At 37.3% G+C, this 24989-nt stretch overlaps 2 protein-coding genes across 6 annotated transcripts; one reads left to right on the plus strand and one right to left on the minus strand.

The window, feature by feature from the left end:
- Window positions 1-192: 192 nt before the first annotated feature.
- Window positions 193-10288, minus strand: LOC117226875 (gamma-aminobutyric acid receptor subunit alpha-1). The gene is made up of 11 exons (XM_033481644.2): window positions 10162-10288; window positions 6966-7162; window positions 4139-4206; window positions 3782-4002; window positions 3608-3690; window positions 1791-1990; window positions 1528-1615; window positions 1044-1204; window positions 776-949; window positions 561-703; window positions 193-486 (listed from the first exon to the last, which is right to left on the minus strand). The coding sequence occupies exons 1-11, from the start codon at window positions 10167-10169 to the stop codon at window positions 270-272; spliced, it is 1560 nt and encodes a 519-aa protein (XP_033337535.2). The 5' UTR covers window positions 10170-10288; the 3' UTR covers window positions 193-269.
- Window positions 10289-12862: 2574 nt separating this feature from the next.
- Window positions 12863-24962, plus strand: Lcch3 (Ligand-gated chloride channel homolog 3). 5 transcript variants are annotated; one of them, XM_033482110.2, is made up of 10 exons: window positions 12863-12885; window positions 15454-15597; window positions 16359-16465; window positions 16936-17003; window positions 17632-17777; window positions 18157-18314; window positions 19276-19560; window positions 20334-20564; window positions 21025-21281; window positions 21867-24962. In XM_033482110.2, exons 2-10 carry the CDS (start codon window positions 15533-15535, stop codon window positions 22017-22019), a joined length of 1470 nt encoding a protein of 489 aa, XP_033338001.1. In that variant the 5' UTR covers window positions 12863-12885; window positions 15454-15532; the 3' UTR covers window positions 22020-24962. The 5 variants fall into 5 exon arrangements, with proteins under 5 accessions (XP_033338001.1, XP_033337997.1, XP_033337996.1 ...); XM_033482106.2 differs by lacking the exon at window positions 12863-12885 and adding an exon at window positions 12938-14275; XM_033482105.2 differs by lacking the exon at window positions 12863-12885 and adding an exon at window positions 12938-14271.
- Window positions 24963-24989: the final 27 nt, after the last annotated feature.

Genomic DNA, 24989 nt, shown 5'->3' on the forward strand with positions numbered 1-24989 from the left:
ATCCCGTCGTTCGCCGCGCGGCCACGTCCACTTTAGACGCTGGCCGGAGTCGCGCGGCCACGCCCACTTTGGACGCTGGCCGGAGCCGCGCGGCCACGCCCACTATGGACGCTGGCCGGAGCCGCGCGGCCACGCCCACTAAGAGCGTTTGAAGCAAGGTAAGTGTGTCTGGGTTACCAATAAACGTAAATGCCTCGGACGACGACGTTTTATCGAGTTTTCTCGTAACTATTATTTTATTACAGAACTTTTATGGCGGCAGAATAAAGTTATTTATGGGAGATCGATCCAATCGGCGGATCTTGCCACTTGAATTCTTCTTGGTACGTGACATAGATCACCCAATAGCAAACGTTCAACAGCCCGAAGGATGTCGGGAACACTACCCTTGCTACTCTGTCGATGTAGGAAACGCTATTTATGTGTCTCGCTATCTTCTCCCCCTTTTTCTTGCAGTTCCCCGCGGCTTCCCTTTGTCTGCGTCTCCTGCGAACGCAACGATTCAATCGAAATAATTGCACATTCGAATTCTGTTCAATTGGTTACTGTGAATTTGTCACCTGAAGGCCTCGTCGCCAGCGAGACAGTATAGAAACTGTCGCCATTTTGGTATCCACACTTCCGTTTGCGTCTGACGTTCCATCGTTGACGGTCTAGACGCGACGGCCACCGTCATCGACCCTCTGTCGTAGGCCATTGACTCCTAATAGAAGTTTCGTTCGTGTTGAAAAGTATTTAACAATATCGCTAATTTAGAAAGTGGCGATTTTCATACATTCATGTCGTAGACGTCGCAAATTAGGGAGCTACCACGACGAGGTACGTCGATTATGGTCGGTGGATTGACCGTCTGGGGGCTGCAGGGCCCGATACTGCAGAATCCATCGTAATTAACTTCGATGTCGTCCTCGAGATCATCCTCGTCTATTGGAATTTCTCCACTGCCAACCTAAGCACGTGCATCGACGGTATTTTGCGAAAATTGTTGAGAAAAATTGACCAATGATTACGGCTGGATTTTACAGAGTTTTTATCGGACTCACTTTCGTGAAATAATGTACACCGGCGAATTCCAAAAGGGTGGCAATGCAGTAGCCGAAACTCATCAACAGAAACCAGTCGAGGGCAGTGGCGTATCTGACTTTCGGTAAATCGGTCCTAGAGTCGAGGCTGATGGTCGACAATGTCAGCACAGTGGTAATACCTGCGAGATAAAATCAATGATTTGCGAGATTCGCGAAATCTTTTTGGCAAGAGAGATTTTTAAAATCCTTGTATTTTATTTAGCTATATATATTTATATTATAATTTATATTATAATTATATATTATTTATCTATATTATTTATAGATAATTATATATAGATTATTATTTATATCTTATTATTATATTATTATATTTATATTTTATTCTTTATATCTATAATTATTTATAGATTATATATTATAGATAATATATAATAATATATATATATATAAATATAGATAAATAATATATAATTATAATATAATATATATATATAGTCACCTAGTCCGACTCGATCGCTGGTCGCTTCGCGATGGATCCAGAACGACACCCAGCTGAGCACCACTATCAGGACGCAGGGCACGTAAACCTGCATTTCTTACGAAAATTTAATGAATAACTGTTTACACATTAAATGGATTATTAAATGAATGATAATATAATTAAGGAAAGTTTAATCGATTATAGAATAATTTGTGAGATTAATCTTGTTTAGCCTACCCTGTAAAATTTTTGCAAATAAAGAGATATAAAAGTTGACTAACCTGAATAAGAAAATACCCTGTGTTCCGTTGTAAGTTGAAAGAGACCTGGAGAACCGAGAACTCACCCTCTCGTCGAAAATAAGTTAGATTTCGGTACGGCGAACCCATTAAATCGAATTGCGACAGAGCCATTCCAGGTACAAAGTTTACAGAAGATCCTTCTTGCCATTCGTACACCAATTGACCCGATGTGTACGCATCTAAAAGCATGAATATGTTTGTTAAGAATTTAGTTAACAATTCATTTCGTATATTAATTAGTTTAGATTATTAGTTGCAATTAATTAGTTAATTGTGGATAATGCTCCATTTCATGTGCAAATATCAAGTATCCAAGCATTCGTTTCTGTCAAAAGTTACAGCACTTTGCAATTATTCGAATGGTCCTAGCTTCTCGAACAACACGTCAATCAAAAGATTAATTTTGTAACATAGCAGGCATAATATGTGCGTTTTGCGATTGAATATCGAAGAAGGGATTCCAAGGAACGTATTTGTAATAATTTTTCGCGGGTTCGAATTGTTATTAATTAGTTATTAACGATTTTCTGTTTTATGTCCCGATATTGAATATTTGCGTGAATAATTCGTGCCGCTTTTTCCATAAAAAGCAATGTAAATTCCGGCACGAATCATTTGCTCGATGGGGGTCCGTACAGCGCCAATTCGTCCAGTGACAAAACGCTCAAACTGTTCGCCGTATTTGACTGTTGGTAAATTTTATCAATTAGTTCCAATAGTTCCCGCTGAATGGCGTCTGGAGTAAACCACGCGCGATGTCTGGCGGGAAACTGTGAAACTAACTGGCAACCAGTTTGGGCGTTTTGCTATAAGATGGCGCAGCCGTCTTATGTGGCCGGTAATTACCGACTGCTTTTCTGCGTCGGTCACGTTGCCCAACAGTTTGGGCGTTTTGCCACTGGACGAATTGGCGCTGTACGGACCCCTATCGAGCAGATGATTCGTGCCGGAATTTACATTGCTTCTTATGGAAAAGGCGGCACGAATTATTCGCTTGGATTTTTGATATTTGCACATGAAATGGAAAATTATCCATAACTAATTAATTACAGCTCGAATATGCGAAAAATTATTATAGGCACGTTGCTGGGTATCTCTTCTAGACACTCCAATTGTTGTGACGTATTGCATATCGTTACGAATAAAGAAACTTTAAATTTATTTGGACAAAGGATGCGAGATGAATATTTACATATGTAAAGCGTAGGGGTATTGGCAAACGATGAAACGTTTCAGAATATTAAATTTTGCGAGCATTGGAAAATAATAAAGCTGGAGAATTATATCGGACACGAGTATGAAAATCAAAGAACGATGCAACTGCAGGTTCAATTGGAAAGGGTTTATGTTGGCAATAAAACGCCAGCTGCAACTATGGACAATACCGGTATGTTTGCACTGTATGAGGATCGTTTCGCGTAGGCACGAGACTACATTGTCCTCGAAGGGAAATTTAGATTAAGAACTGATTCAATTCCGGAAGGTGTTTCTTATCTTTATTCCAATTGCAATTGAAATGATATACTATAAATAGTATATATATATATTTATAGTATATCTATTTATAGTATAGTATATATACTATTATATATTTATTTTATATACCATATATATATATATATTATTATACCATATTATTATAGTAAATATAGTATATCAAATCTAAACTTTGTTAATGTAAAAATTATCTTAGAACGTGATATGACAAATTTCAGCGGTGCCTCGGAGTCACCGCTCGAGTGCAAAGGGTTAATGGATATTGTAAAATATATTAAAAAAGAAAAAGAAATACTTACAGCTTCCAAGAATTAATGGACACGATTGCCGGTCCATGGGGAAATTTCTGAGCTCCATCGGGCACTTTGCTTTTATAGTAAGCCTGTTCCGCAAATTTTAAAATTTTTATTAATTATGACAAAAAGTATATGTATTTTTAAATGGAAAACGAGAAGTGCTGCGAACAATAATACCTCATGGAGTATAAAATGTCGCCGTCCTGTGAGATTCTCAATAACTTATTGGGCACCGTAATGGTGTGCACGTAACTATGTTTCCCATTGTAGATATATGTATCCGGCCGCCATATACGTTCCAGCATTTTGATACTGAGGCTCAAGGACTTGATCGGACCTAGGAAGCTCAGACGAGAATCTCGCCACGATTGTCGAAAGTAACAGTCCATCGAATAGTCCTACGAAAACAATAACATTGAGATATTTTGAACAATTCAATTTTATATCGGTTTATCGGTTTTTTATTTATTTATCGTAGCTTCAAAAATATTACGATTTAAATACTGCTATGGTATTCTTACATTTCCGACTCACCATGTCGAGTTCGGACACGGGCCCCATGCTTCTTATCAAAATATTCGTTTTCACCACCGTGGGTATTCCTGGCAACCATAAAAGTAACTATAAATATATATATATTATTATTATATTATTATTATAATTATTATTAATAATATATAATATAATATAATTATTATTATACTATATTATATATATTATATTAAAATAAATAATTATCAACAACAAAATAATAATTAAAAATAAAAATAAAGTACGTACAATCGAAACAGAACTGAAATGAAGGAAAAGTTTCGTGCAGCCCTGTGCAAAAAATGAAGCGTTCCGATTTCGGATCAGAGGAATTCGGAGCATTAGTAAGCCGCTTCCGTGGTCTTCCGACGGGCGGAAAGGAAAATTGCGGAAAATTGAAGCCGTACGACGGGAATAAAGGCAATTTCGGAAGGATACTTTTCTTCGGCTGGCTGCGGTCCAACGTACCATCCCCGTCACCCCCGTTACACTCGTATCGGCTTCCTATTTTCCCTTTCCGCTCGATCATCATCATCATCATCATCGTCCAAAATTGATACATCCGATGGAAATTTAAATCCAAATGCACGAAATTCAAAAACTTGATTGTCTACCGATTTTCTTCAGATTTTCTACCGAACCCAAATTGTATATACATGAAATTAATCAACAAATTTTATCCAAATCGAAATATATAAAATTAAACGACAAATTGTCCATTAAATCTAGAATACATAAAATTAAAAGTCATCGAGAATTGCAGAAGCTGTTTTAGAAAATCTCTGGACCACGTGGCAAGGGAAATGAATTTCACTTAATCTTGAAATCAATTAATTTCATTGAAAGAAAATACATTTTTTAAAGTTCGATAACGAATATAGAAATAAGTATTACTATTTCTACGCATTTATTTTTCGTCTATAGCGTCGCGTCACTTTTACTCCCAGTCCCGTTTTATTTTTATTTTATTCCCGCTTCACGGTCGGCCCTATTTGATACCGGTTTTATTTTTATTTTGCACCCGATATGGTTCGGCCGTGCCTCTGTGGCACCGGCGCGGCGGACAGAAAATAGTGAGAACGTATCGCGCGGAGCAAACATCGGTCGCAGGAAATTTCGAACTACCCTACGGATCGGGAAAGACTCCGAAAAATGGACAGTTTGTTCCGGCAACACAGATCAGAACGAACAGAAAACTGTTCTACGACGATGAATGCATCGTCGGCGTTCGTTTCTCCTGGAAAAAGGAACTCGCACGCTTTGTCGGAGTGCATAACTATTGGGCACACTCCAGTTTCCCTCAAAACGGTGTTTAAACAAACGGAAACAATGTACGATTGTATACAACAGTTCTCATACCGAGTTCCTAGGCTGCGAAGTTATAAATAAATAATTACGATTATTGTTATTACTGTGAATAATAATGTTCGATGCTCCGTAGCCTTGTTCAATCTTTTTGGTCGACTCTATTTTGCATAGGAGAGAAATAAGAATTTCATATTGAATTTAATATTAAATAGTATTAATTTAATTATTGAATGATAATTAATAGATATTTGATTTAATATAGTATGCAATTCGTTCGATTTAATGTAATATTTATTCAATTTAATTTAATGTAGTACTCAATAAATTTAATTAAATTTATTAATTATTATAATATTAATATATATATATATAATATTATTAATTATTATAATAATATATTATTATAATATGCAATTCATTCGATTTAATGTAATATAATATTTATTTAATTTAATTTAATGTAGTACTCAATAAATTTAATTAAATTTATTGAGTACTACATTAAATTAAATTAAATAAATATTACATTACATTAAATCGAATGAATTGCATATTATATTAAATCAAATATCTATTATTTATCATTCAATAATTAAATTTTAATACTATTTAATATTAAATTCACAATATTAAATTCTTATTTCTCTCCTATACAAAATAGAGTCGACCAAAAAGATATATTAAGATATATATTAATATGTTTTTAATATATTTAATATATTTAATATATATTAATATTTTAATATAAAATTTAATTAAATTGTAACATTTCGTTTAAAAAAGAGGTAAAAGATAATGTTTAATTAGGGAGATCGATTAACATGTGACGCGTTTCCGACGTCGCACATGCTCGGTCGCCGACAGTTTCCCCGGATGAATTTTTTAAATAGTAACGAGGCAAGTTCGTTGTCTGTTAAATTAGTTTTGAAACAATATTGCTTGCACGCCGTAAGATTCGATTTCCTAGAAAACGTTGCACGCGACAGGGCGGAACGTGCGCGTCATTGTACAACTTTGCGCGCCAGGAAGATCGACGAAAGTCGAGAAATAATAAATCATTTTTATCAATATTTAACATCAATTGTTGTTAATATCATCGTTGACGTTTCTAAGTTTCGATAATTATTTCCAAGCCTAATCGATTTCTCCGTTAAGCCCCGGTGTGTTCTCGTTGGCCCGTCGAGTGCGGGAAATACGATAAAAATTAATTGCTTGTAATTGCTCAATTTAAGTTAATCCAATTATACACGCGGGCCGAGCGACGGAGTGTGAACACACGATTTTCTCGCGTAAGCCGGATTATCCTGGACGATCCGTGCAAACGATACGGACTCGATTTGTCTTCTTTGAAAAAAGCGGATAACACACACAAGAAAAAAAAGAAGAAAAAATAGAAGAAGGAAGAGAGTTTAGAGACGAGAGACGCCTTCTAATCACGGGAGAGAAAAAAATAATGAAAAATTCGTACATTATACGCGACCTATTATCAACAATCGTTGCGAATTTGTTTACGATACTTTACCCTTGCCGTGAGTGGGCAGCTGATTGTTTTCGTAATTCATCAAGAGGTTCTCGAGCACCATGGTAATATTTTTCGAGACAATGTCGTTCATTGTCCCCCTACTCGCCGCAGACTTCGAGGAACCTTTCGGCGAGGGGGAGGAAACGTCGAGGGCATAATTCCTGTGCTTAATTGCCAGTAGCACTAGAAACACTAATCTGTAACAGAAACGATTAATTCCCTTCGCGGCACGAGCCGCCATCCAACAAATTATTTTAGTCAAATTATTTTATTCAGATCATAGTATATTCGAAATATTTTATTCAGATTACTTCATTCAAATTATAATATTCAAGTTATTTTATTCAGATTATAGTATTCTAATTATTATATTCAGATTATAGTATTCAAATTATAGTATTCAAATTATTATACTGAGATTATAGTATTCAAATTATTATACTGAGATTATAGCATTCAAATTATTATATTCAAGTTATTTTATTCAGATTATAGTATTCAAATTATTATACTGAGATTATAGTATTCAAATTATAATATTCAAGTTATTTTATTCAGATTATAGTATTCAAATTATTATATTCAGATTATAGTATTCAAATTATAGTACTCAAATTATTATTATATTCAGACTATAGTATTCAAATTATAGTACTCAAATTATCATATTCAGATTATAGTATTCAAATTATAGCACTCAAATTATTATATTCAGACTATAGTATTCAAATTATAGTACTCAAATTAATATATTTAGATTATAGTATTCAAATTATAGTACTCAAATTATTATATTCAGATTATAGTATTCAAATTATAGTACTCAAATTAATATATTTAGATTATAGTATTCAAATTATAGTACTCAAATTATTATATTCAGACTATAGTATTCAAATTATAGTACTCAAACTATTATTATATTCAGACTATAGTATTCAAATTATAGTACTCAAATTATCATATTCAGATTATAGTATTCAAATTATAGTACTCAAATTATTATTATATTCAGACTATAGTATTCAAATTATAGTACTCAAATTATCATATTCAGATTATAGTATTCAAATTATAGTACTCAAATTATTATTATATTCAGACTATAGTATTCAAATTATAGTACTCAAATTATCATATTCAGATTATAGTATTCAAATTATAGCACTCAAATTATTATATTCAGATTATAGTACTCAAATTATTTTATTCAGATTATAGTATTCAAACTATTTCATTCAGATCTTTTGATCCAACTTTTAACTCGAAGTTCGTTTGTTTAAAAGCGATTGTTTTGTCGGGGGAAAACAAAGTCCGCGGCGGCAGGGTAAAACGGAGCAGATAGAGGGGTGAACGATTAAAGAACGATCGGTAGAAAAAAAGAAACTGGAGATAGGCAGAGCACAGGGTCACATGTAGGTGGCCTACGGGAAGGGGGCGGCAGAGGGCTAGAAGGGGGATACGAGTACAAGAGAGCACTCCTTAGCCGCGGACTCAGCAACTTCCGACGAGGGTACCCCTCGATCTTTCGAGTGAACGTTCTCCCTCGTTACGTCAGAATCGCCCTTCGAGTCCTTCCGGTGCCATTTTACAAAGGGACTATGAAAAACAAGGCTTTCTCATCCCCTAGCAATCGCCGCAGACGCTAACAACAACTGTGTCGCATGCTATCGAAGATGTTACGCAATTTCTTCAGCCCCGAAACGATGTCGAAGCACGCGGAGACCGATCGTGACAACATAAATATGTTATTTTAGGATTTTAGGAATTTGTTTAAACAAAATTTTAGGGCGATTTTTGCATAGCTGGACAGCTCTTGGAAAACTGAGTCACTTTTGTTCGCACAGATTTGTCAAATGTTGCACCTGTCGGTAGTTACGGCGATTCGAACGGTCATGGGAGCGCGGAGCAGCATATACTATAGATGGAAGCACGTGATCATCCCGGAATCTATAGCACGGACAATTGAAATCGCTGTAACTTTCGATCGAAGCGATATTTTGAGAAACTGTTTGAACGAAACTTGTTCGGTTTTTGGAGAACTGTACGACTATGTAAAAATATCGTGGATTTAGAGTTGATTAATAATACGTTATGGAGCGTATATTAAAAATTGTTGAATCGGCTGTACTCGTTCGTGTTATTTCTGTGAAACTGTCAAAATTATTCTTCAAACAAATGATTAGAAATATCTTTGAAGAGCTTTGCGATTCGCACGAAATTTTTGTAATCTCGACTTCGCTTATTTGGTTTCGCATTGTTTAAACAAACAGTTGCCGCCGCGGTGACAACATCGAACTGTATTAAACATCGAATCGTATCCCGCGGAATATATTATGGTAATGAAAGCTCTGCGGGCGATCGAGATTCCGAGTTAGTTGTTTGGCCGGGCTCACAAATGTGGCCGCTATTGGCACAAGCCGTTAATGAAAAGCTGAAATTAAAGTGGCACGAGTTCTCCCAGTAAACGTGTATCCGCGATAGCCGAAAAAGAAAAAATAATCAGTCCTTTTTCTCTGTTTTCGCGGTTTTTTTCCTTCTTTCTGTTTTGTTTTTTTTTTTGTTACCAACGGCTCGTCCCTTTTTACTTATTACACCCCGCTTTTTATTTTTCACGCCGAGCCAAGCCGGCTAATATCCGCGCGGCAATCGGACTGCGGGCGTTTATGCGAATCCTTTTTCGCGCCGGCTTCTTCGAAAATTGACACCGTTCGCGGAAATGCAGAATTTATTCGCTCCACTTTCGTTTTATGAAAACACGCTTTGAAACGCGACGTTCCGATTCGCGCGCCATTTAATCTTTTGCGAAACGCGAAATTTCTCATCGTGCAAATTTATCTTTCCCGAACGATTAGCTTGCGTATCGCTTTCGTCAATTTTTAGTCGACAATTTACGGGAAAATGATTTTATTGCGTCGAGAACAATTTGATTACAATTTCGAGATCCTCGCTTAAACGATTCGTTTAATCTGTTTATAAATGGACGATGTTTCGACAGAGTTGTTTTTTTAAGATTTCGTTAATTAATTTCACCAGCTAAATCTTTCGATTGTTTACATACAGTCTCGTAATTAATTCGATCAGTTTCGACAGCGCGATTTCAACGTTTCGATGATTACGTCGATTATTTGTGCTGGTTTAATCGTTGTTTTCAATTGTAAATAATCGAAACATGATACACGGAGAATCGACTTACGTGAACATGTCCGCAGCTTCTTGCCAGGAAAATTGATTGCGCGGGTAGCACGGATAATTGCCGAAAAATTGAAGAACCTCGAACCGAATACCGGCACTTGCGAACGAGATCTACATATTCTTGTGACAGATCCTCGTGGATCTCCCACCTGGGAGACGAAACAGTCTGCCGCGCAAACTCCAATAATCCTACGTTCAGCGGCGTTAACGAACGTTTCTATTTCTTATGTCTCTAGTTTCTTCTCGTACTTATGTTCCTAACATATTTAATTTCTCACTGTATCCATGTATTAATATATTCTATATGCTAATATATTCTGTTCTATATATATATTCTATGTATTAGTATATTCTATTCTATAATAATAATTATTATTAGTATTAATATTCATAGAATTAATATTAATATCAATAATATATAATTATTAATATTCTATTAATATATTCTATATATTCTATTCTATAATAATATTCTGTTAATATATTCTATATATTTTATTCTATAATAATATTCTAGTAATATATTCTATATATTCTCTCTCTCTCTCTCTCTCTCTCTCTCTCTCTATTCTATAATAATATTCTATTAATATATTCTCTACATATATATATATATATATTCTATTATATTTATTCTGTACATATTCTATAATATATTATATTATAATACACAGTATTAATCACACAATATTATAATACGAAAGTGTTACAATAATTACATCACAGTAGTTAATTAAGCGTACTGCATCAATATAAACACACTTATTAGTACACTTATATTTTCTATTTTAAAATGTCTTGTTATATGTTACGTGTTTACTTACTTTAAGCATATATATTTTTATTATTTTCAATATAAATTTCTTCATTATCAACACATATTTATTTCTAATACAAATTTCTTCATAATCAACACATATTTATTTCTAATATAAATTTCTCCGTAATCAATACATATTTATTTTCCATATACATTTATTCATTTTCAATATATATATATATTTAATTTCTAATATTTTTAATTTATTCACTTCCACGTGCATATATTTTACATTGCAAACTATAAATATTATATTAGCAGAGAGACACACACGTATTTCGATTAGACGTGAAGAAACGTTAATTTTGGGTCAAATTAGCAGCACGCAAGAGCGTCAATTATTTTCGAAAGGAGAACGGCTCTAGGGGGTGAGAATTTTGATTTTCAACTCCGACCTTTCTTTCGCCGGCGTTCCTAACGCGTCGCGTCCCCTTAAGGGATCCGCGGGAACACGGTCTTTCAGGTTCCTCCTGAAAAATGTGTACTTCAGGAAAAACTGGGACAACATCGGCAACATTATAATGAAAGGAAAACTGGAAAGAGCGCCGTGCCTCGAATCGAAAACCGGGCGTCGTCGCTGTAATTGAGCTTCGACGCTTCTTCAAACACTTTCGCCCGATCCCGTTTCTGCTCGACCAGAGAACTACTCTCTGTATCCTTTCGAATTTTCTAAAGGAAACGAGCGCCACGGAAACAGAGGATCCTATTTCCGTCGATCGTGGCCGATGCGAAACGTGGCCGAAGATTAAATAAGAAAACGATTCGATCCCGACGTCGAAGTGTTCATGAAACTTTCGCGAAAAATCGACGACGTGAAAAGCGTTACGGCGATTTCACTAGAATCATTTTAAAGAGGAAAGATTCTAGTTTCTACCCGCTTAAATTGTTTTCCTTCGTGACAGTGTTTTCCAATTTTCTTTCGACAGTTTCTCCATATCAGCGATATCTCCAAATAGGGGATGAAAAGTTTACCGCGTCGTAACATCGTGAAAAACAATCGTACAACCACGTACCATAGCTCATTTTAAAGATTGAAACGTCTACTCCAACCCCTGCTAAGAGCCGCAATTTTTAAACATCGCTTTGCTACAAAAAAACGCCCGGAAGACAGGATGTACACAGTCAGAAACGTCCTTAAGAACGCGATAAGACCTCCCCGCCTGTAACTTCGTGAAAAACAATCGCACATCGTCGCACCGAAGCTCGTTTCAAAGCCTGAAATCTCAGCTTCAACCTCCTCCGAGAGCCACATTTCATAAAATGTTTTCCCACGAAACAGCGCGCTAGACGAGGCATCGTATCCAGAGCAGCAGAGGCCCGGGGGGTTGTAAAATCGAACCCCTCGTAGCTCCGTGAAAAAGAATCGCACAGCGATCTACCCCGGCTCATTTTGAAGCTGGAAGCTTCTACTTTCGCCCGGCTGGAGACACTTTCCCTGTCGCCTCTTCCAACCAGCCCCGCGAAAATAAAACCCGCGAGGTCTCCGCTTCGTCCGAAACCCGTAATCGGACCGAGTCGCGGCGGGGATGATCGGTCGTAGAAAAATCGGGGAAAAACGCTAGAGCCATGAAAAAAAAGAGAAAAGAAAATCGAATCTCCGACAAGCCGGCGCATCGGGAGCCCGAGATCGATGGGACGGCTATCGCCCAGGGTTAACGACTCTCGACGTTAGCGTGGTTCCCCGGCGTTCGGGGTCGAGGGGATGCCCAGCGTTCGATCCCGGCATCGAGATCCAGAGACAGCGGTGACTCTGTGTCAGTAGGTCGGCCGGGTAGGAACGGGGCTGCACATGCGTGGTTCATTTTGCGGCAGCCTCCGAGGCATGGCGAGCGCGGAGCAGCAGCAGCAGCGGCGGCGGCACAGGCTGACGTTATCGGTGTCTAAACAGAAGCGAAAGATAAATAGGTGAGTGGCACGGATTGGCAGGGTGGTAGGACGGGGCTGGGGCGGCGGGAGGGGGTTGGAGAGGCCACCCCCGGGAGGACGGCGGCGAAACACAGTGGCGGAGCAGCTCGCGAAAGGGAGAGTGCTGGACGACGGAAGTGTGTTAATCCGCGGTTTCTCCGTCGTTCCGTCCGCGAAAGGATTCGATAAGCGAGCGGGAATGGGGCTGTGCTCGAAGATCAAAGGGCCGAGCACGCTGTACGCCGCGCGGGGCGCGCCGAGAGGGACGGCGGCGTGGACGGGGGACGCTTGAAGAAGCATCGGAGGGCGGCGAGGTATATTTCCCGGTGGATTCGACGAGGCAGCCGGTTCGATAAGCGAGCAATAAGAGGGCTGCGGGCGCTAATCCGACGCCAGGAACGAAACCGGATGATCGGCGGGCCGTGAGAGCCGCGGAACCGCGACGGCTATCCGTTTTTGACCGACGTTCGATAAGCGAGCAGGAACCGGGCTGTGACCGTGTCCTAGTGGAAGGGTGCCGAGCAGTGCTGAACGGTGGTATGACGACTTGTTGCTGAAGAGGGGTTGCTCGGGTTACACGGGAGAACGGGGATGTCGGTGTTCGGTGTCCGCGCGCGTTCGATAAAGCAGCGGGAACGGGGCTGTCCTGGTAAATCGACGCTCCGAGGACAGAGATATTGAACAGAGAAACAAGTAAATATTCGCGGAGCGAACGCGTTGGACGATCGACAGACGGTGGAGGAGCTGTTGCGAGGATTGCGCGCTCGATAAGGGCGCGGAGATGGGGCTGTCGTAGCGGAGAGGAGCGACCAGAGAGCGCGAGCTGCGAGAAAGAGCGAAAGTATTCGGGCCAGGTGATGGAGGACGGTCTGGCAGCGGGCTGGAGGGACTGTGACAGAGCCGAGGACTCGGGGTGACCAGCCATTGTCGGTGAATCTCGAGGATTCATGGGGCGGCAGCTGGCAGGGCCGGCCAGACGAGTTTCCCAGAGATGGTTCGCGGTCGAACGTAGCCCGAGAGAGGAAAAAGGAGGTTAGTGGAGAAAGAGTGATAATCGGAGGTGGGGGTGTGTGCGGGTGGTGCGCAGCATCCGAGTGGTCCGAGGATATCCTCGACGACGTCGACGTTTGATAGTGCTCGTGGAGGGACCTGTCCGATCGGTGGCGAGCCGCGAGCCCTTTCCAGGCCGCCAGGTCAACCCTTCGGGCACCGAGATGTCCTTCGAAGGACGGCCAGGCATACGCTGTTCTCCCTTTTGTACGAGGTACACGATAACCGTCTGACTGACTCCGTTGTCGCGATGGCTCCTTTGTTCGGAGCCTGATCGAAGATAGGCGAGGAGAGATCGTTGTCTTTGCTACCGGAGGGTCGCCGAGGCTTCACGCAGTATGTACGCTCGCTTGGGAATTTCGGAGGGACGTCTTTTCGAACCGGTCCGTCGATCATATTTTTTTTCTGGCGGATTCGCAGCCCCGGCTGTGTGCCTCGATTTGTTTTCCTTTTTATTCGCGATTGAAACTCGTCGACCAAAGATGTCAGGGAGATGGTTGTTTAATGTTTTTATGGATGGGGTTGATTGTTCGAAATCATTTTCGCAGTGACATGTGCGATGTTGTTGATGACTGTTTTATATATTGTTGAATATGATTCCCTTGAATCGATAGATATGACTCTTTTGTAGTAATAAATGTAGCCCTTTAGTAATCAATTTTTTAAGTCGATAAGTGTAATTCTTTTGTAATAATAAATAGAATTTTTTGAAATCAATATATATAGCTCTCTTATAGTGATAAAATATAACTCTCTTTGTGGAATCAAGAAATATAGCTCTCTTATAATATAGTAAATATAACCCTCTCGTAAAAAATCAATTCTTCAAGTCAATAAATATAACTCTCTTATAATGATAAATATAACCCTTTGAAATCAATAAATGTAGCTCTCTTATAATAATAAATATAACGTGCTTTGAAATCAATAAGTATAGCTCTCTTATAATAATAAATATAACGCTTTGAAATCAATAAATATAGCTCTCTCATAATAATAAATACAACCCTTTGAAATCAATAAATATAGCTCTCTTATAATAATAAATATAACTCTCTCATAATCAATCCTTCAAATCAATAAACATAGCTCTCTTATAATAATAATAATAATAATAATAATAATAATAATAATAATAATAACAAATAGAAATCAATAAATATAGCTCTCTCACAATAATAAATACAACCCTCCGAAATCAATAAATACAGCTCTCTCATAATAATAAATATAACTCTTTTGCATATTTCTACTTTTTAACAATATTTCTAACAATATTAAAATGACTCTAACTCTTTTATTTTGTAGCTTATTCCATATCGCAATAATTTTAAGGGACGACGGGTGTCCGATTGTAGGTCAATCATTCGCGTGCGAATTAAATCGTGATCGGTTAGGGAAATTGGATTTTTGGTTCGCGGGTGATTTTGTTCTTTCGTTGGATTGTTTATGAACAATTGACGGATGCATGTGCGATAAAGGTCAAGGACAAAAATCGGGTCGGTTCTCTGGTTACAGTATCTGGCGGCTCGATGACGAGGTGCAAGAACCCAACGAGATGACGTCCTCTTTTAACCGCTGACGTGATTTCCGAAAAATGGTGAACAGGACGAGGCTGCAGCAGGTCGTCTTACTGCTGCAGACGATCTACCTGGTTACCTGGTAAATCGCGGCGTTAAATATCCAATCGTGATTACGTTCATTTCGATGCGAGCTGTTTGTGCAATTTAATGCCAGCTAATTCAATTTAAAATATGATCTTATTTCGTTCCATTTTACTCGATTCGAATCTAATTTTATTCGATTTTACTTAATTATATTCAATTTTATTTAATTATATTCGATTATATTCAATTATATTCAATTTTATTCAATTATATTTAATTATATTCAATTTTATTTAATTATATTTAATTATATTCAATTTTATTTAATTTTATTCAATTTTATTTAATTTTATTCAATTTTATTTAATTACATTTAATTATATTCAATTTTATTTAATTATATTCAATTTTATTTAATTATATTAAATTATATTTAATTATATTCAGTTATATTCAGGTATATTCAGTTATATTCTATTATATTCAATTATATTAAATTATATTCAATTATATTCAATTATATTCAATTATATTCAATTATATTCAATTACATTCAATTATATTCAATTATATTCAATTATATTCAATTATATTCAATTATATTCAATTACATTCAATTATATTCAATTATATTTAGTTTTTCTTTTCAAATTTTATTCAGTTTCATTTAATTTCATATAATTTCGTTTCTTCTCAACGCAACTTTCGCTGTCGCAATCCTCATGGTCTTAAACGAAGGAAATTCATATTATCGAACAGAAATTAAAAAAGAAAAGATCGAGCCTTTAATCGACTACTGTTGCAAAATATTTTCAGGGCCAGTTACGAGAACACAGGGGTGTCTGACAGGTTGGAGAACGTGACGCAGACGATATCACGGATTCTCGATGGCTACGACATTCGACTGAGACCAAATTTCGGTGGTAAGTAATCGAAAACAACAAAAAAAATGTCAAATTTCACTCGTGATCATGGTTGAATCGTAAGAATTCGCGTCGCAGCTGCGAAGAACGTACAGATTTCTTCGATCAAGAAGCGATTTTATTCGACGCGTTCTTTTTTTCTTTTGTCGGTGGTACGTATCTCGAAGGAATTTTTAAAAGGTCATTGATTTTTAACCGGGAGCTGAATATTCGAACGTTGAAACAGTGGAGGGACTGGGATTGATGTCAAGAAATTTAATAGCGCGGCTGCGAACTTTTTACAGGCCAGTGATCACATACCGAACATCAAATCCGCTTAACGACGCCGCGTTATTTCCCTAGTCTTCGTCGATTTTTTCGACCCATTTATCCGCCGTTTAACCTCGTTGCGCCAGATTATTCCAGGAGATGCCTAAATCCGGTCCAATTTAAATAATAATAATAATATACGAATTACTCTTTTATTCCAGGAGAACCCTTATCGGTGGGCATGGACCTTACTATAGCAAGCTTCGACGCCATCTCGGAAGTTAACATGGTGAATTATACACGTTTATTATTTATTCGCTTCGATTGTTAACTTTAATTCCGCTCGAATTTTATATTTAAAATTATCTCATCAATTATATTCGAGATTCTCAATATTGTAATTGCACGCTTGGCGATGCAATAAATTGTTTATAACTGAAAAGAAAGTTGGTATTGATATTAGAATATAATAGCAATGATATACGATAATATTGATATTAGAAATATTGATATTATAATAATAAAAATTATTTTTAAATTACATAGAATTAATAGGAAAATATTAATATCGCTATAAAATAATTTATATCATGTGGAGGGTGTTTTATATTTTTTTACAGGAGTTTTATGCGAATATCATTCACGACGATAAGATAAATTATTTTTAAATTACATAGAATTAATAAGAAAATATTAACATCGCAATAAAATAACTTAAATCATGTGGAGGGCGTTTTACATTTTTTTACAGGAGTTTTATGTGAATATCATTCACGACGATAAGATAAATCATTTTTAAATGAAATAAAGTTAATAAGAAAATATTAAAACATCGCAATAAAATAATTTAAAACGATGTGGAGGGTGTTTTACATTTTTTACGACAATTTTACGTGCTGCGTTTTATTTCTCGACAGGACTACACTATAACGATGTACCTAAATCAGTATTGGAAGGACGAACGACTGGCATTCTCGCAGGAGGAGGAGGTGCTCACCCTGAGCGGCGACTTCGCGGAGAAAATTTGGGTGCCGGACACATTTTTCGCGAATGACAAAAACAGGTTCGCAATAATAATAACAATTTCAATAAAGTATCTTCTATTTTCTAGCTTTCTTCGTTTCTGTAAACGCTCGTAAAAATTCTCTTTCTTTCACTTCAATTTTATTTTATTTCACTTTATATTTTTTCTTCAATTCTATTTTTCATTTAGCTCAGTTTTCTTATAAAACAAAAAAAGTGCAAAGCATCGTCGTTTCTCTCAAACTGATCGACTATATCGAACCAGATTAATTGTCTTCTACGCGAATCGTTTGGAACATTGTTTTTCCATGGAAAAAGAACATTCGAATCCGACGCGCGCGTGCTTTCGAATCGCCGAGCGCATACGCGCCGCATCTGGAGAGGCTGTGACAGGAAATTGTTTTTCGGTTTGTTCGCAGCTTCTTGCACGACGTGACCGAGCGTAATAAACTCGTCCGACTGTCCGGCGACGGATCTGTCACTTATGGCATGAGATTTACGACGACCCTGGCCTGCATGATGGATCTGCACTACTATCCGCTCGATTCGCAGAACTGCACCGTAGAGATCGAGAGCTGTACGATCGATAACTACCTCTCTAGTGGCTTCCACTCGAACTTCGATTTCCCACAATTACCCGGTCGACTAATTTTATTCGAAAATTAGACCGCTGTTCAGGAACTCTTTCGATTTGACTCGACGCAATTTAATTGTCTACTTGTTCATTCTTACCAATCCAGTTACTTTATTTCTAGTTTACAAACAAAATAATTTTCGTAATTGAAAAATCCGTATTCGACACACCATGATTTAATTTTCTGCTTGTGAATTTTTACCGATTTTCTAAATTATTTTATCTTGATCAGAAACGTTCAATTTATGAATAAAATAATTTTTTCATAATTAAACAATCAGTATTCGACTCACCACGATTTAATTTTCGACCTATGAATTTTTATCGATTTTCTAAATTATTTAATCCTGATCAGAAACGTTCAGTTTAAAAACAAAATAATTTTTTCACAATTAAAAGCTCAGTATTCGACTCGCCACGATTTAATTTTCCACTTATGAATATTTACCAACCCTCTAAATTATTTTATCCTATTCAGAAACGTTCAGTTTAAGAATAAAATAATTTTTTCACAATTAAAAAATCAGTATTCGACTCGCCACGATTTAATATTTTCCACTTATGAATATCTACCAACCCTCTAAATTATTTTATCCTAATCAAAAGAATTCAGTTTACAAAGAAGAAATAATTTTTTCATAACTAAAAACTCCAGTATTTTATTTTTCAATTAGCATTTCATTTCCAATTTGATTCTTTAACTTTCGTAAATTTGCAACGATAGAAATGACACGTCGTTTCCACGAATTGTTTCGAACACGTTCTAAGACAGCTAGGCAAAATTACAAAAGAAAAAAAGAAAGAAAAATATAGAGAAACAGACAAAAATGTTCGAATGAAAAGTAAGTAGAATAGCGACGAACGATTCCGAAAGAAAACGAAGCACGAAATTCGATTTCGCCAGATGGTTACACGGTGATGGACGTGGTGATGAATTGGAAAGAGACGCCGGTGCGCGGCGTCGAGGAGGCCGAGCTACCCCAATTCACCATCATCGGCTACGAGACGAACGACCGCAAGGAGAGACTGGCCACCGGTATATATCAAAGACTTTCGTTGAGCTTCAAGCTTCAGAGGAACATCGGCTACTTCGTTTTCCAGACCTACTTGCCCAGCATCCTAATCGTTATGCTGAGCTGGGTGAGCTTCTGGATCAACCACGAGGCCACCAGCGCCAGAGTAGCCCTTGGTAAACGATTCTCAATTATTTAATAACCATTCAAACAATTCTAGACATTTTTCACTTCGTATGGAATGCTTATTTATCTTATTTTTTGCTGTTCTAAGTTGGTCTTTTTTATTGGGAAGACTCTGATCTGGAAGATTGTAGACAATTTGTTGTTCGTGAAAAACAGCAGTAAAATTACTGCTTATCATTTTTACTATTTTTATACTGTTTTTACAATTTTTAGAAATTTTACCAATGTTATATTATTTTTACAATTGTACCAATTTTATTATCTTTACAATTTTACCAATTTTATATTATTTTTAGAATTATACCAATTTTATTATTTTTACAAGTTGACTAATTTTATATTATTTTTACAATTATACCAATTTTATCATTCTTACAATTTTACCAATTTTATATTATTTTTACAATTATACCAATTTTATCATTCTTACAATTTTACCAATTTTATATTATTTTTACAATTATACCAATTTTATATTATTTTTACAATTATACCAATTCTATATTATTTTTACAATTGTACCAATTCTATTATTCTTACAATTACACCAATCCTATTATTTTTACAATTATACCAATTTTGTCATTCTCACAATTTTATCAATTTTATATTATTTTTACAATTGTACCAATTTTATTATTTTTATAAGTTGACTAATATTATATTATTTTTACAATTATACCAATTTTATCATTCTTAGAATTTAACCAATTTTATCATTCTCACAATAGAACCGTTTCCAGCAATTCGTTCAATTTTACAGGTATCACGACGGTGCTCACGATGACCACGATCTCGACGGGCGTGCGTAGCTCACTGCCACGTATCAGCTACGTGAAAGCGATCGACATTTACCTGGTGATGTGCTTCGTCTTCGTGTTCGCGGCCCTGTTGGAGTACGCGGCGGTGAACTACACGTACTGGGGCGCGAGAGCCAAGAAGAAGACGAAAAAGAAAGAGACCGACGACAAGAAAGTGATCACTTCTAAAACGGGTAACAGAATTTCACGGGACCTAAGTACTTTCGTAACAGCGGCGCAGCCTTTCGAAAAGTCGAACAATCTTATATGGAACAATTCGTTTCGTAAATTGATACAATATAATAATTAACCCTTTGCGCTGGATCAATGACAACGACTCGTCGCTTTTTATTGTCGCTATTATTTGCCTCGCTATTATTTGCCTATTTATTGTCTATTTATTTTGTTTATTATCTATTTATTTTTATCGTCTATATTTTAAAAACTGTTCAAAGCGTAATTGTTTCGCTCGAGTCACAAAGTTAAATTTATTTTACATATATATAAATATAAAAAAAATGTACTTAAGTTGTAGCAAATGAAAATGAGCGTAAATCAGAAAAATTGTTTTATATATGAGGGTTAGAATGGTTTCGAGAATCGAAAGGGTTAACAACAATAATGAGAGTAATTTTAAATGAAATGATTCGACAGGAAGCAAAACGAGTTCCCCGTTCCCGGGATCCACGGAGGCCGACATAATCGAGCTGCAGGATATTCGAATGTCCCCTTTACCGAGCATAAGGAACAGATCTGGCCTAATCAGTGGCGGCTCCACCCCCGGAGCCGGAAGGGAGCATGATCCAGTCAAGTTTCCCCCCAGTTTTCGCATGTCCAGAGTCGCTGCGTACAACACTCACGGGAAAAACATTGGCCTAAGGTACAGGGGGCCCAAGCATCACAAGCCTAAGGTACGTCTCTCTCTCTCTCTCTCTTTCTCTCTCTCTTAGAATTTTTGATCGCTATTTCACGAAATCACAGCATCGAATTTTCACTCTGAATCATTTTTAGAAGACAAATAAATACTTTCAATTTTGGTGACGCCCTGCACTTTAACAATGACAATTATTCAATTGTTTTGTATTTTAAATTGTTCTTCGAACTCTCCTGAACAAATTGGTATAGTTTTTAGTAATACTTTTTTGCACGATAATCGAAAGAAATTAAGAATACTATTAAGTAAATAATAGAACCATTTTCGACCAGAGAAATGTGAAATAATTAAACTTATTAATTCAAACGTGGAAATTAGGATAGTTTGGAACACTTTTGAACGATAATTGAAGGAAATTAAGCATACCATTAAGCAGATAATAGAATTGTTTTCGACCAGAAAATTGCGTAACAATTGAATATACGAATTCTCTCTCTCTCTCTCTCTCTCTCTCTCTCTCAAACTGAGAAATAAAATAATTGCAGTCGTTTGGATTTTTCTTTCTTTACTGTAAATAAAATGGAGATCTCGATGGATTTTGTTCGAATTTGTAAAAATGCAGGTTCTGCACGCGATAAGAAGAGGAGCGTCCGTGCTGCGGGTGTCGATGCCGAAGATCAAGGACGTGAACATCATCGACAAGTATTCGAGGATCATATTCCCGGTCAGCTTTATGCTATTCAACGCGATCTACTGGGTGTTCTACTTCCTCTAAACGTACGGTATTGACACGTAATCGGCGACAGATGAAAAAATGGACCAATTGTTAATCGAGAATTTACACGTCGAACCGGAGACTTTTGCTGAAGCGAAAACTATCGAAGTTCATTCTCGAGCGAAGGGAGCAGGCATCGAAAGTACTGAATCGAAAGCTGCCAATTATATATCGACGAGGAGATAGATTTACGAGGACGCATCGATCCGAGCTTGTGGCGCAGCCATAACTTTTAAAAAAAGACACGTTCCTAATCGACGAAGCTGTACATCCGATAAACACGAAGCAATATACCCGAACACCAACGAACCGTTCACACCAATCCCTCGGCGATTAACTATCGTTTATTTCTTTTCCCGTGGAAACGCTGTGTGTACAGTAAATTCTCCCTAATTGATCCTAATTGATGATAAGATTATCGTTTTTTAATTCCAAGATTCCATAAATGACTCGTTTCTACTTTGTCCGATATAAATTGTTACAGCTTCCCGCTTCCCGCCGTGTCTTCGAAAAATTTTTTCGGCGTAAATGAATTACACACGGAGAAAGCAGAGATTTCAGGCTTTAAAATGAGTTTAGTTTCGTTGTCCTACGATTTTTGTTCGCGAAGTTACAGTATTTTGAATATCGTCGATGTTTCGGGGGTTAGAAATTTCGTGTAACATCTGGAACGAGGTTTTCCATCCACTGTGTCGCGAATAAATTTTTTTAAAGAAATCGACGAACGGTGTTCGAAAGTAAATACTTCGGGCTTTAAAATGAACTGAGTTCCATTGTTGTACGATTTTTTTGCACAAAGCTATAGCTGTTCGAATATCATCAATTGTTTGAAAATTCGTAAAATCTAGAACGAGATTTCCCATTCGTTATATCATAAATCAATTTTTTTAGAAGTAATTGACTGATACCTTCCGAAAGTAGACACTTTCGGCTTTAATTTAAGCCTAGTTCCATTGCCGTACGATTTTTTTTCACAAAGTTACAGCCGTTCGAATATCATCAAATTTTCGAAAAATTGAAACTTCGACAAAAGTAGTAAAAATCTAGAACGAGGTTTCCCATTCATCGTGTCGCGAATAAATTTTTTTAAAGAAATCGACGAACGACGTGCGAAAGTAGACACTTCGTGCTTTAAAATGAGCTAATTTCCATTGCTATACGATTTTTTTGCACAAAGTTATAGCTGCTCGAATATCAACAAATTTTTCGAAAATTTGAAACTTCGCGACGAAACTAGTAAAATCTATAACGAGGATTCCCATCCACCGTGTCGCAAATAAATTTTATTAGAGAAATCGACGCACGGCCTCCGAAAGTAGACATTTCAGGCTTTAAAATGAGCTAATCTCCATTGTTGTACAATTTTTTTGCACAAAGTTACAGCCGTTCGAATATCGACATTTTTTTCGAAAATTTGAAACTTCGACGAAAGCAGTGGATGGTTCGTTTTTATATATAGCAAGTACAAAAAAATCCTCTTCCTAAATTGTCGATTTTTCTGTACAATCTGAGCGTCAATTAGGGAGACATTACTGTACCGGGTAGTTTTTCGAGTAGAAGCGAAAACATCCCTGTCGTTCGCGACGAAATGAAACGTTTCTTTTCTCGATACTCTGAACGATTTAAAAGACGCTTTTAGGGTCGTCGTGCAGCACTTTTCCCGAGGAGAAGCCGTACCGAATTCCGTACTTCCTTCTAATGAAAGTGTAAAAGTTCTAAGGAAACAATCAAATATATATTTACATAGAGACGAGTCTATAAAGTTCACTCCCGAACAGATAACGAGACGAGAACGAGCACAGAACATTCGCATTATTTTCGTTGACGGGGCTATCTCTCCCTCTCTCTCTCTCTCTCTCTCTCTCTCTCTCTCTCTCTCTCTCTCTGCTTTTCTTAGAGGCGGTCTACAGTTTCTACGTGATTTTTTACGGATTTCTAAGATCTTCGTAGTCTCTCCCCGACGCCTCGTCGAAATTCTCGAGACGCTGTTGCTCGTTGAAACGGATCGTCTCCAATTGAACCTGATTGTAAATAAATGATGGACGTCGAGAACAAACGAACGTTTTCATTCTCAGTTTCATGTTCTTTCTTTTCTTTCTTTCTTTCGCTAACGCCGAATATCGCGTCGTTGCCGAGATTTCCGTGATTTGCTAGAGGACAATTCGAAATTTTAGACGCGCGTGTGTCACAGTTTAGGGTAGCCTCCGATCATAAATCCTAAATCGCGACCACAGCGGACTCGACCTTGGTTCGCGATCTCCAAGCTTTATCGATTGTTTTTTCTTGTTTGGTATCGAGATGCGAATTCTAATTTGACCGATCGCTTTGATCGAGGGTGAACCGACGCGACGGGACAAGAGAAAAAGGACCCATAACGCGCGCCACGTTATAGTGATATTTTCGTGTACGAGATAAGGCGCAGGTACCGTAGCGATAAAAGAGGAGAAACAAAGAAAGAAACAATAAACCAGTATTTTCGGTATCGTTAGACGCAAGCTTAACGACAGACGAGGTGTGGACTAGCTCGCCAGTTAATTACAACGACGGATTTATTTTCGAATCGTTCAGTTCGCGAATAAGCTGAATCTCCCTCTTAAACACGTCGGCACGGATCTCGATCGTGATCGACATTAGAGCGTTACAATGATAGCTACGAACGACGTTCCGGCACCGTGATCGATCGTTCGCGAAGATGGCGGCCCTATTTCACACCTCGGCCCCCGCAAACAGTTCAAGGACACAGGTACGAGAGCGTTAGAATTAAGTAAGAAAGGGGCGAGAGAGAAAACAAAACGGTGAAAAGGAACGGCGAGAGTGCGAGACGACGCGTGAATGAGAATATTTTTCTGAGAGTTTGCGTGTTGTTACGTTGTTCATTATTTTAATATAAACCATAAACTTGTAACTCTAAGCTAATTAAATCTAGCGATTTAAAGAACGAAAGGCGTTGTTACCCGATCATTCGACACC

This window comes from Megalopta genalis, chromosome 5, assembly GCF_051020955.1.
Source record: "Megalopta genalis isolate 19385.01 chromosome 5, iyMegGena1_principal, whole genome shotgun sequence".
NCBI lineage: Eukaryota > Metazoa > Arthropoda > Insecta > Hymenoptera > Halictidae > Megalopta > Megalopta genalis.

Excerpts from the sequence above, each read along its gene's own strand:
- Lcch3 (XM_033482110.2), top strand. The coding sequence starts at position 15,533 with ATGGTGAACAGGACGAGGCTGCAGCAGGTCGTCTTACTGCTGCAGACG. Across the intron at positions 19,561-20,333 it reads CAGCGCCAGAGTAGCCCTTG|GTATCACGACGGTGCTCACG; the intron begins GTAAACGATTCT and ends TCAATTTTACAG. Across the intron at positions 21,282-21,866 it reads CCAAGCATCACAAGCCTAAG|GTTCTGCACGCGATAAGAAG; the intron begins GTACGTCTCTCT and ends GTAAAAATGCAG.
- LOC117226875 (XM_033481644.2), bottom strand. Across the intron at positions 4,207-6,965 it reads GCTGCCCACTCACGGCAAGG|GAATACCCACGGTGGTGAAA; the intron begins GTAAAGTATCGT and ends TATGGTTGCCAG. Across the intron at positions 3,691-3,781 it reads GACATTTTATACTCCATGAG|GCTTACTATAAAAGCAAAGT; the intron begins GTATTATTGTTC and ends TTTGCGGAACAG.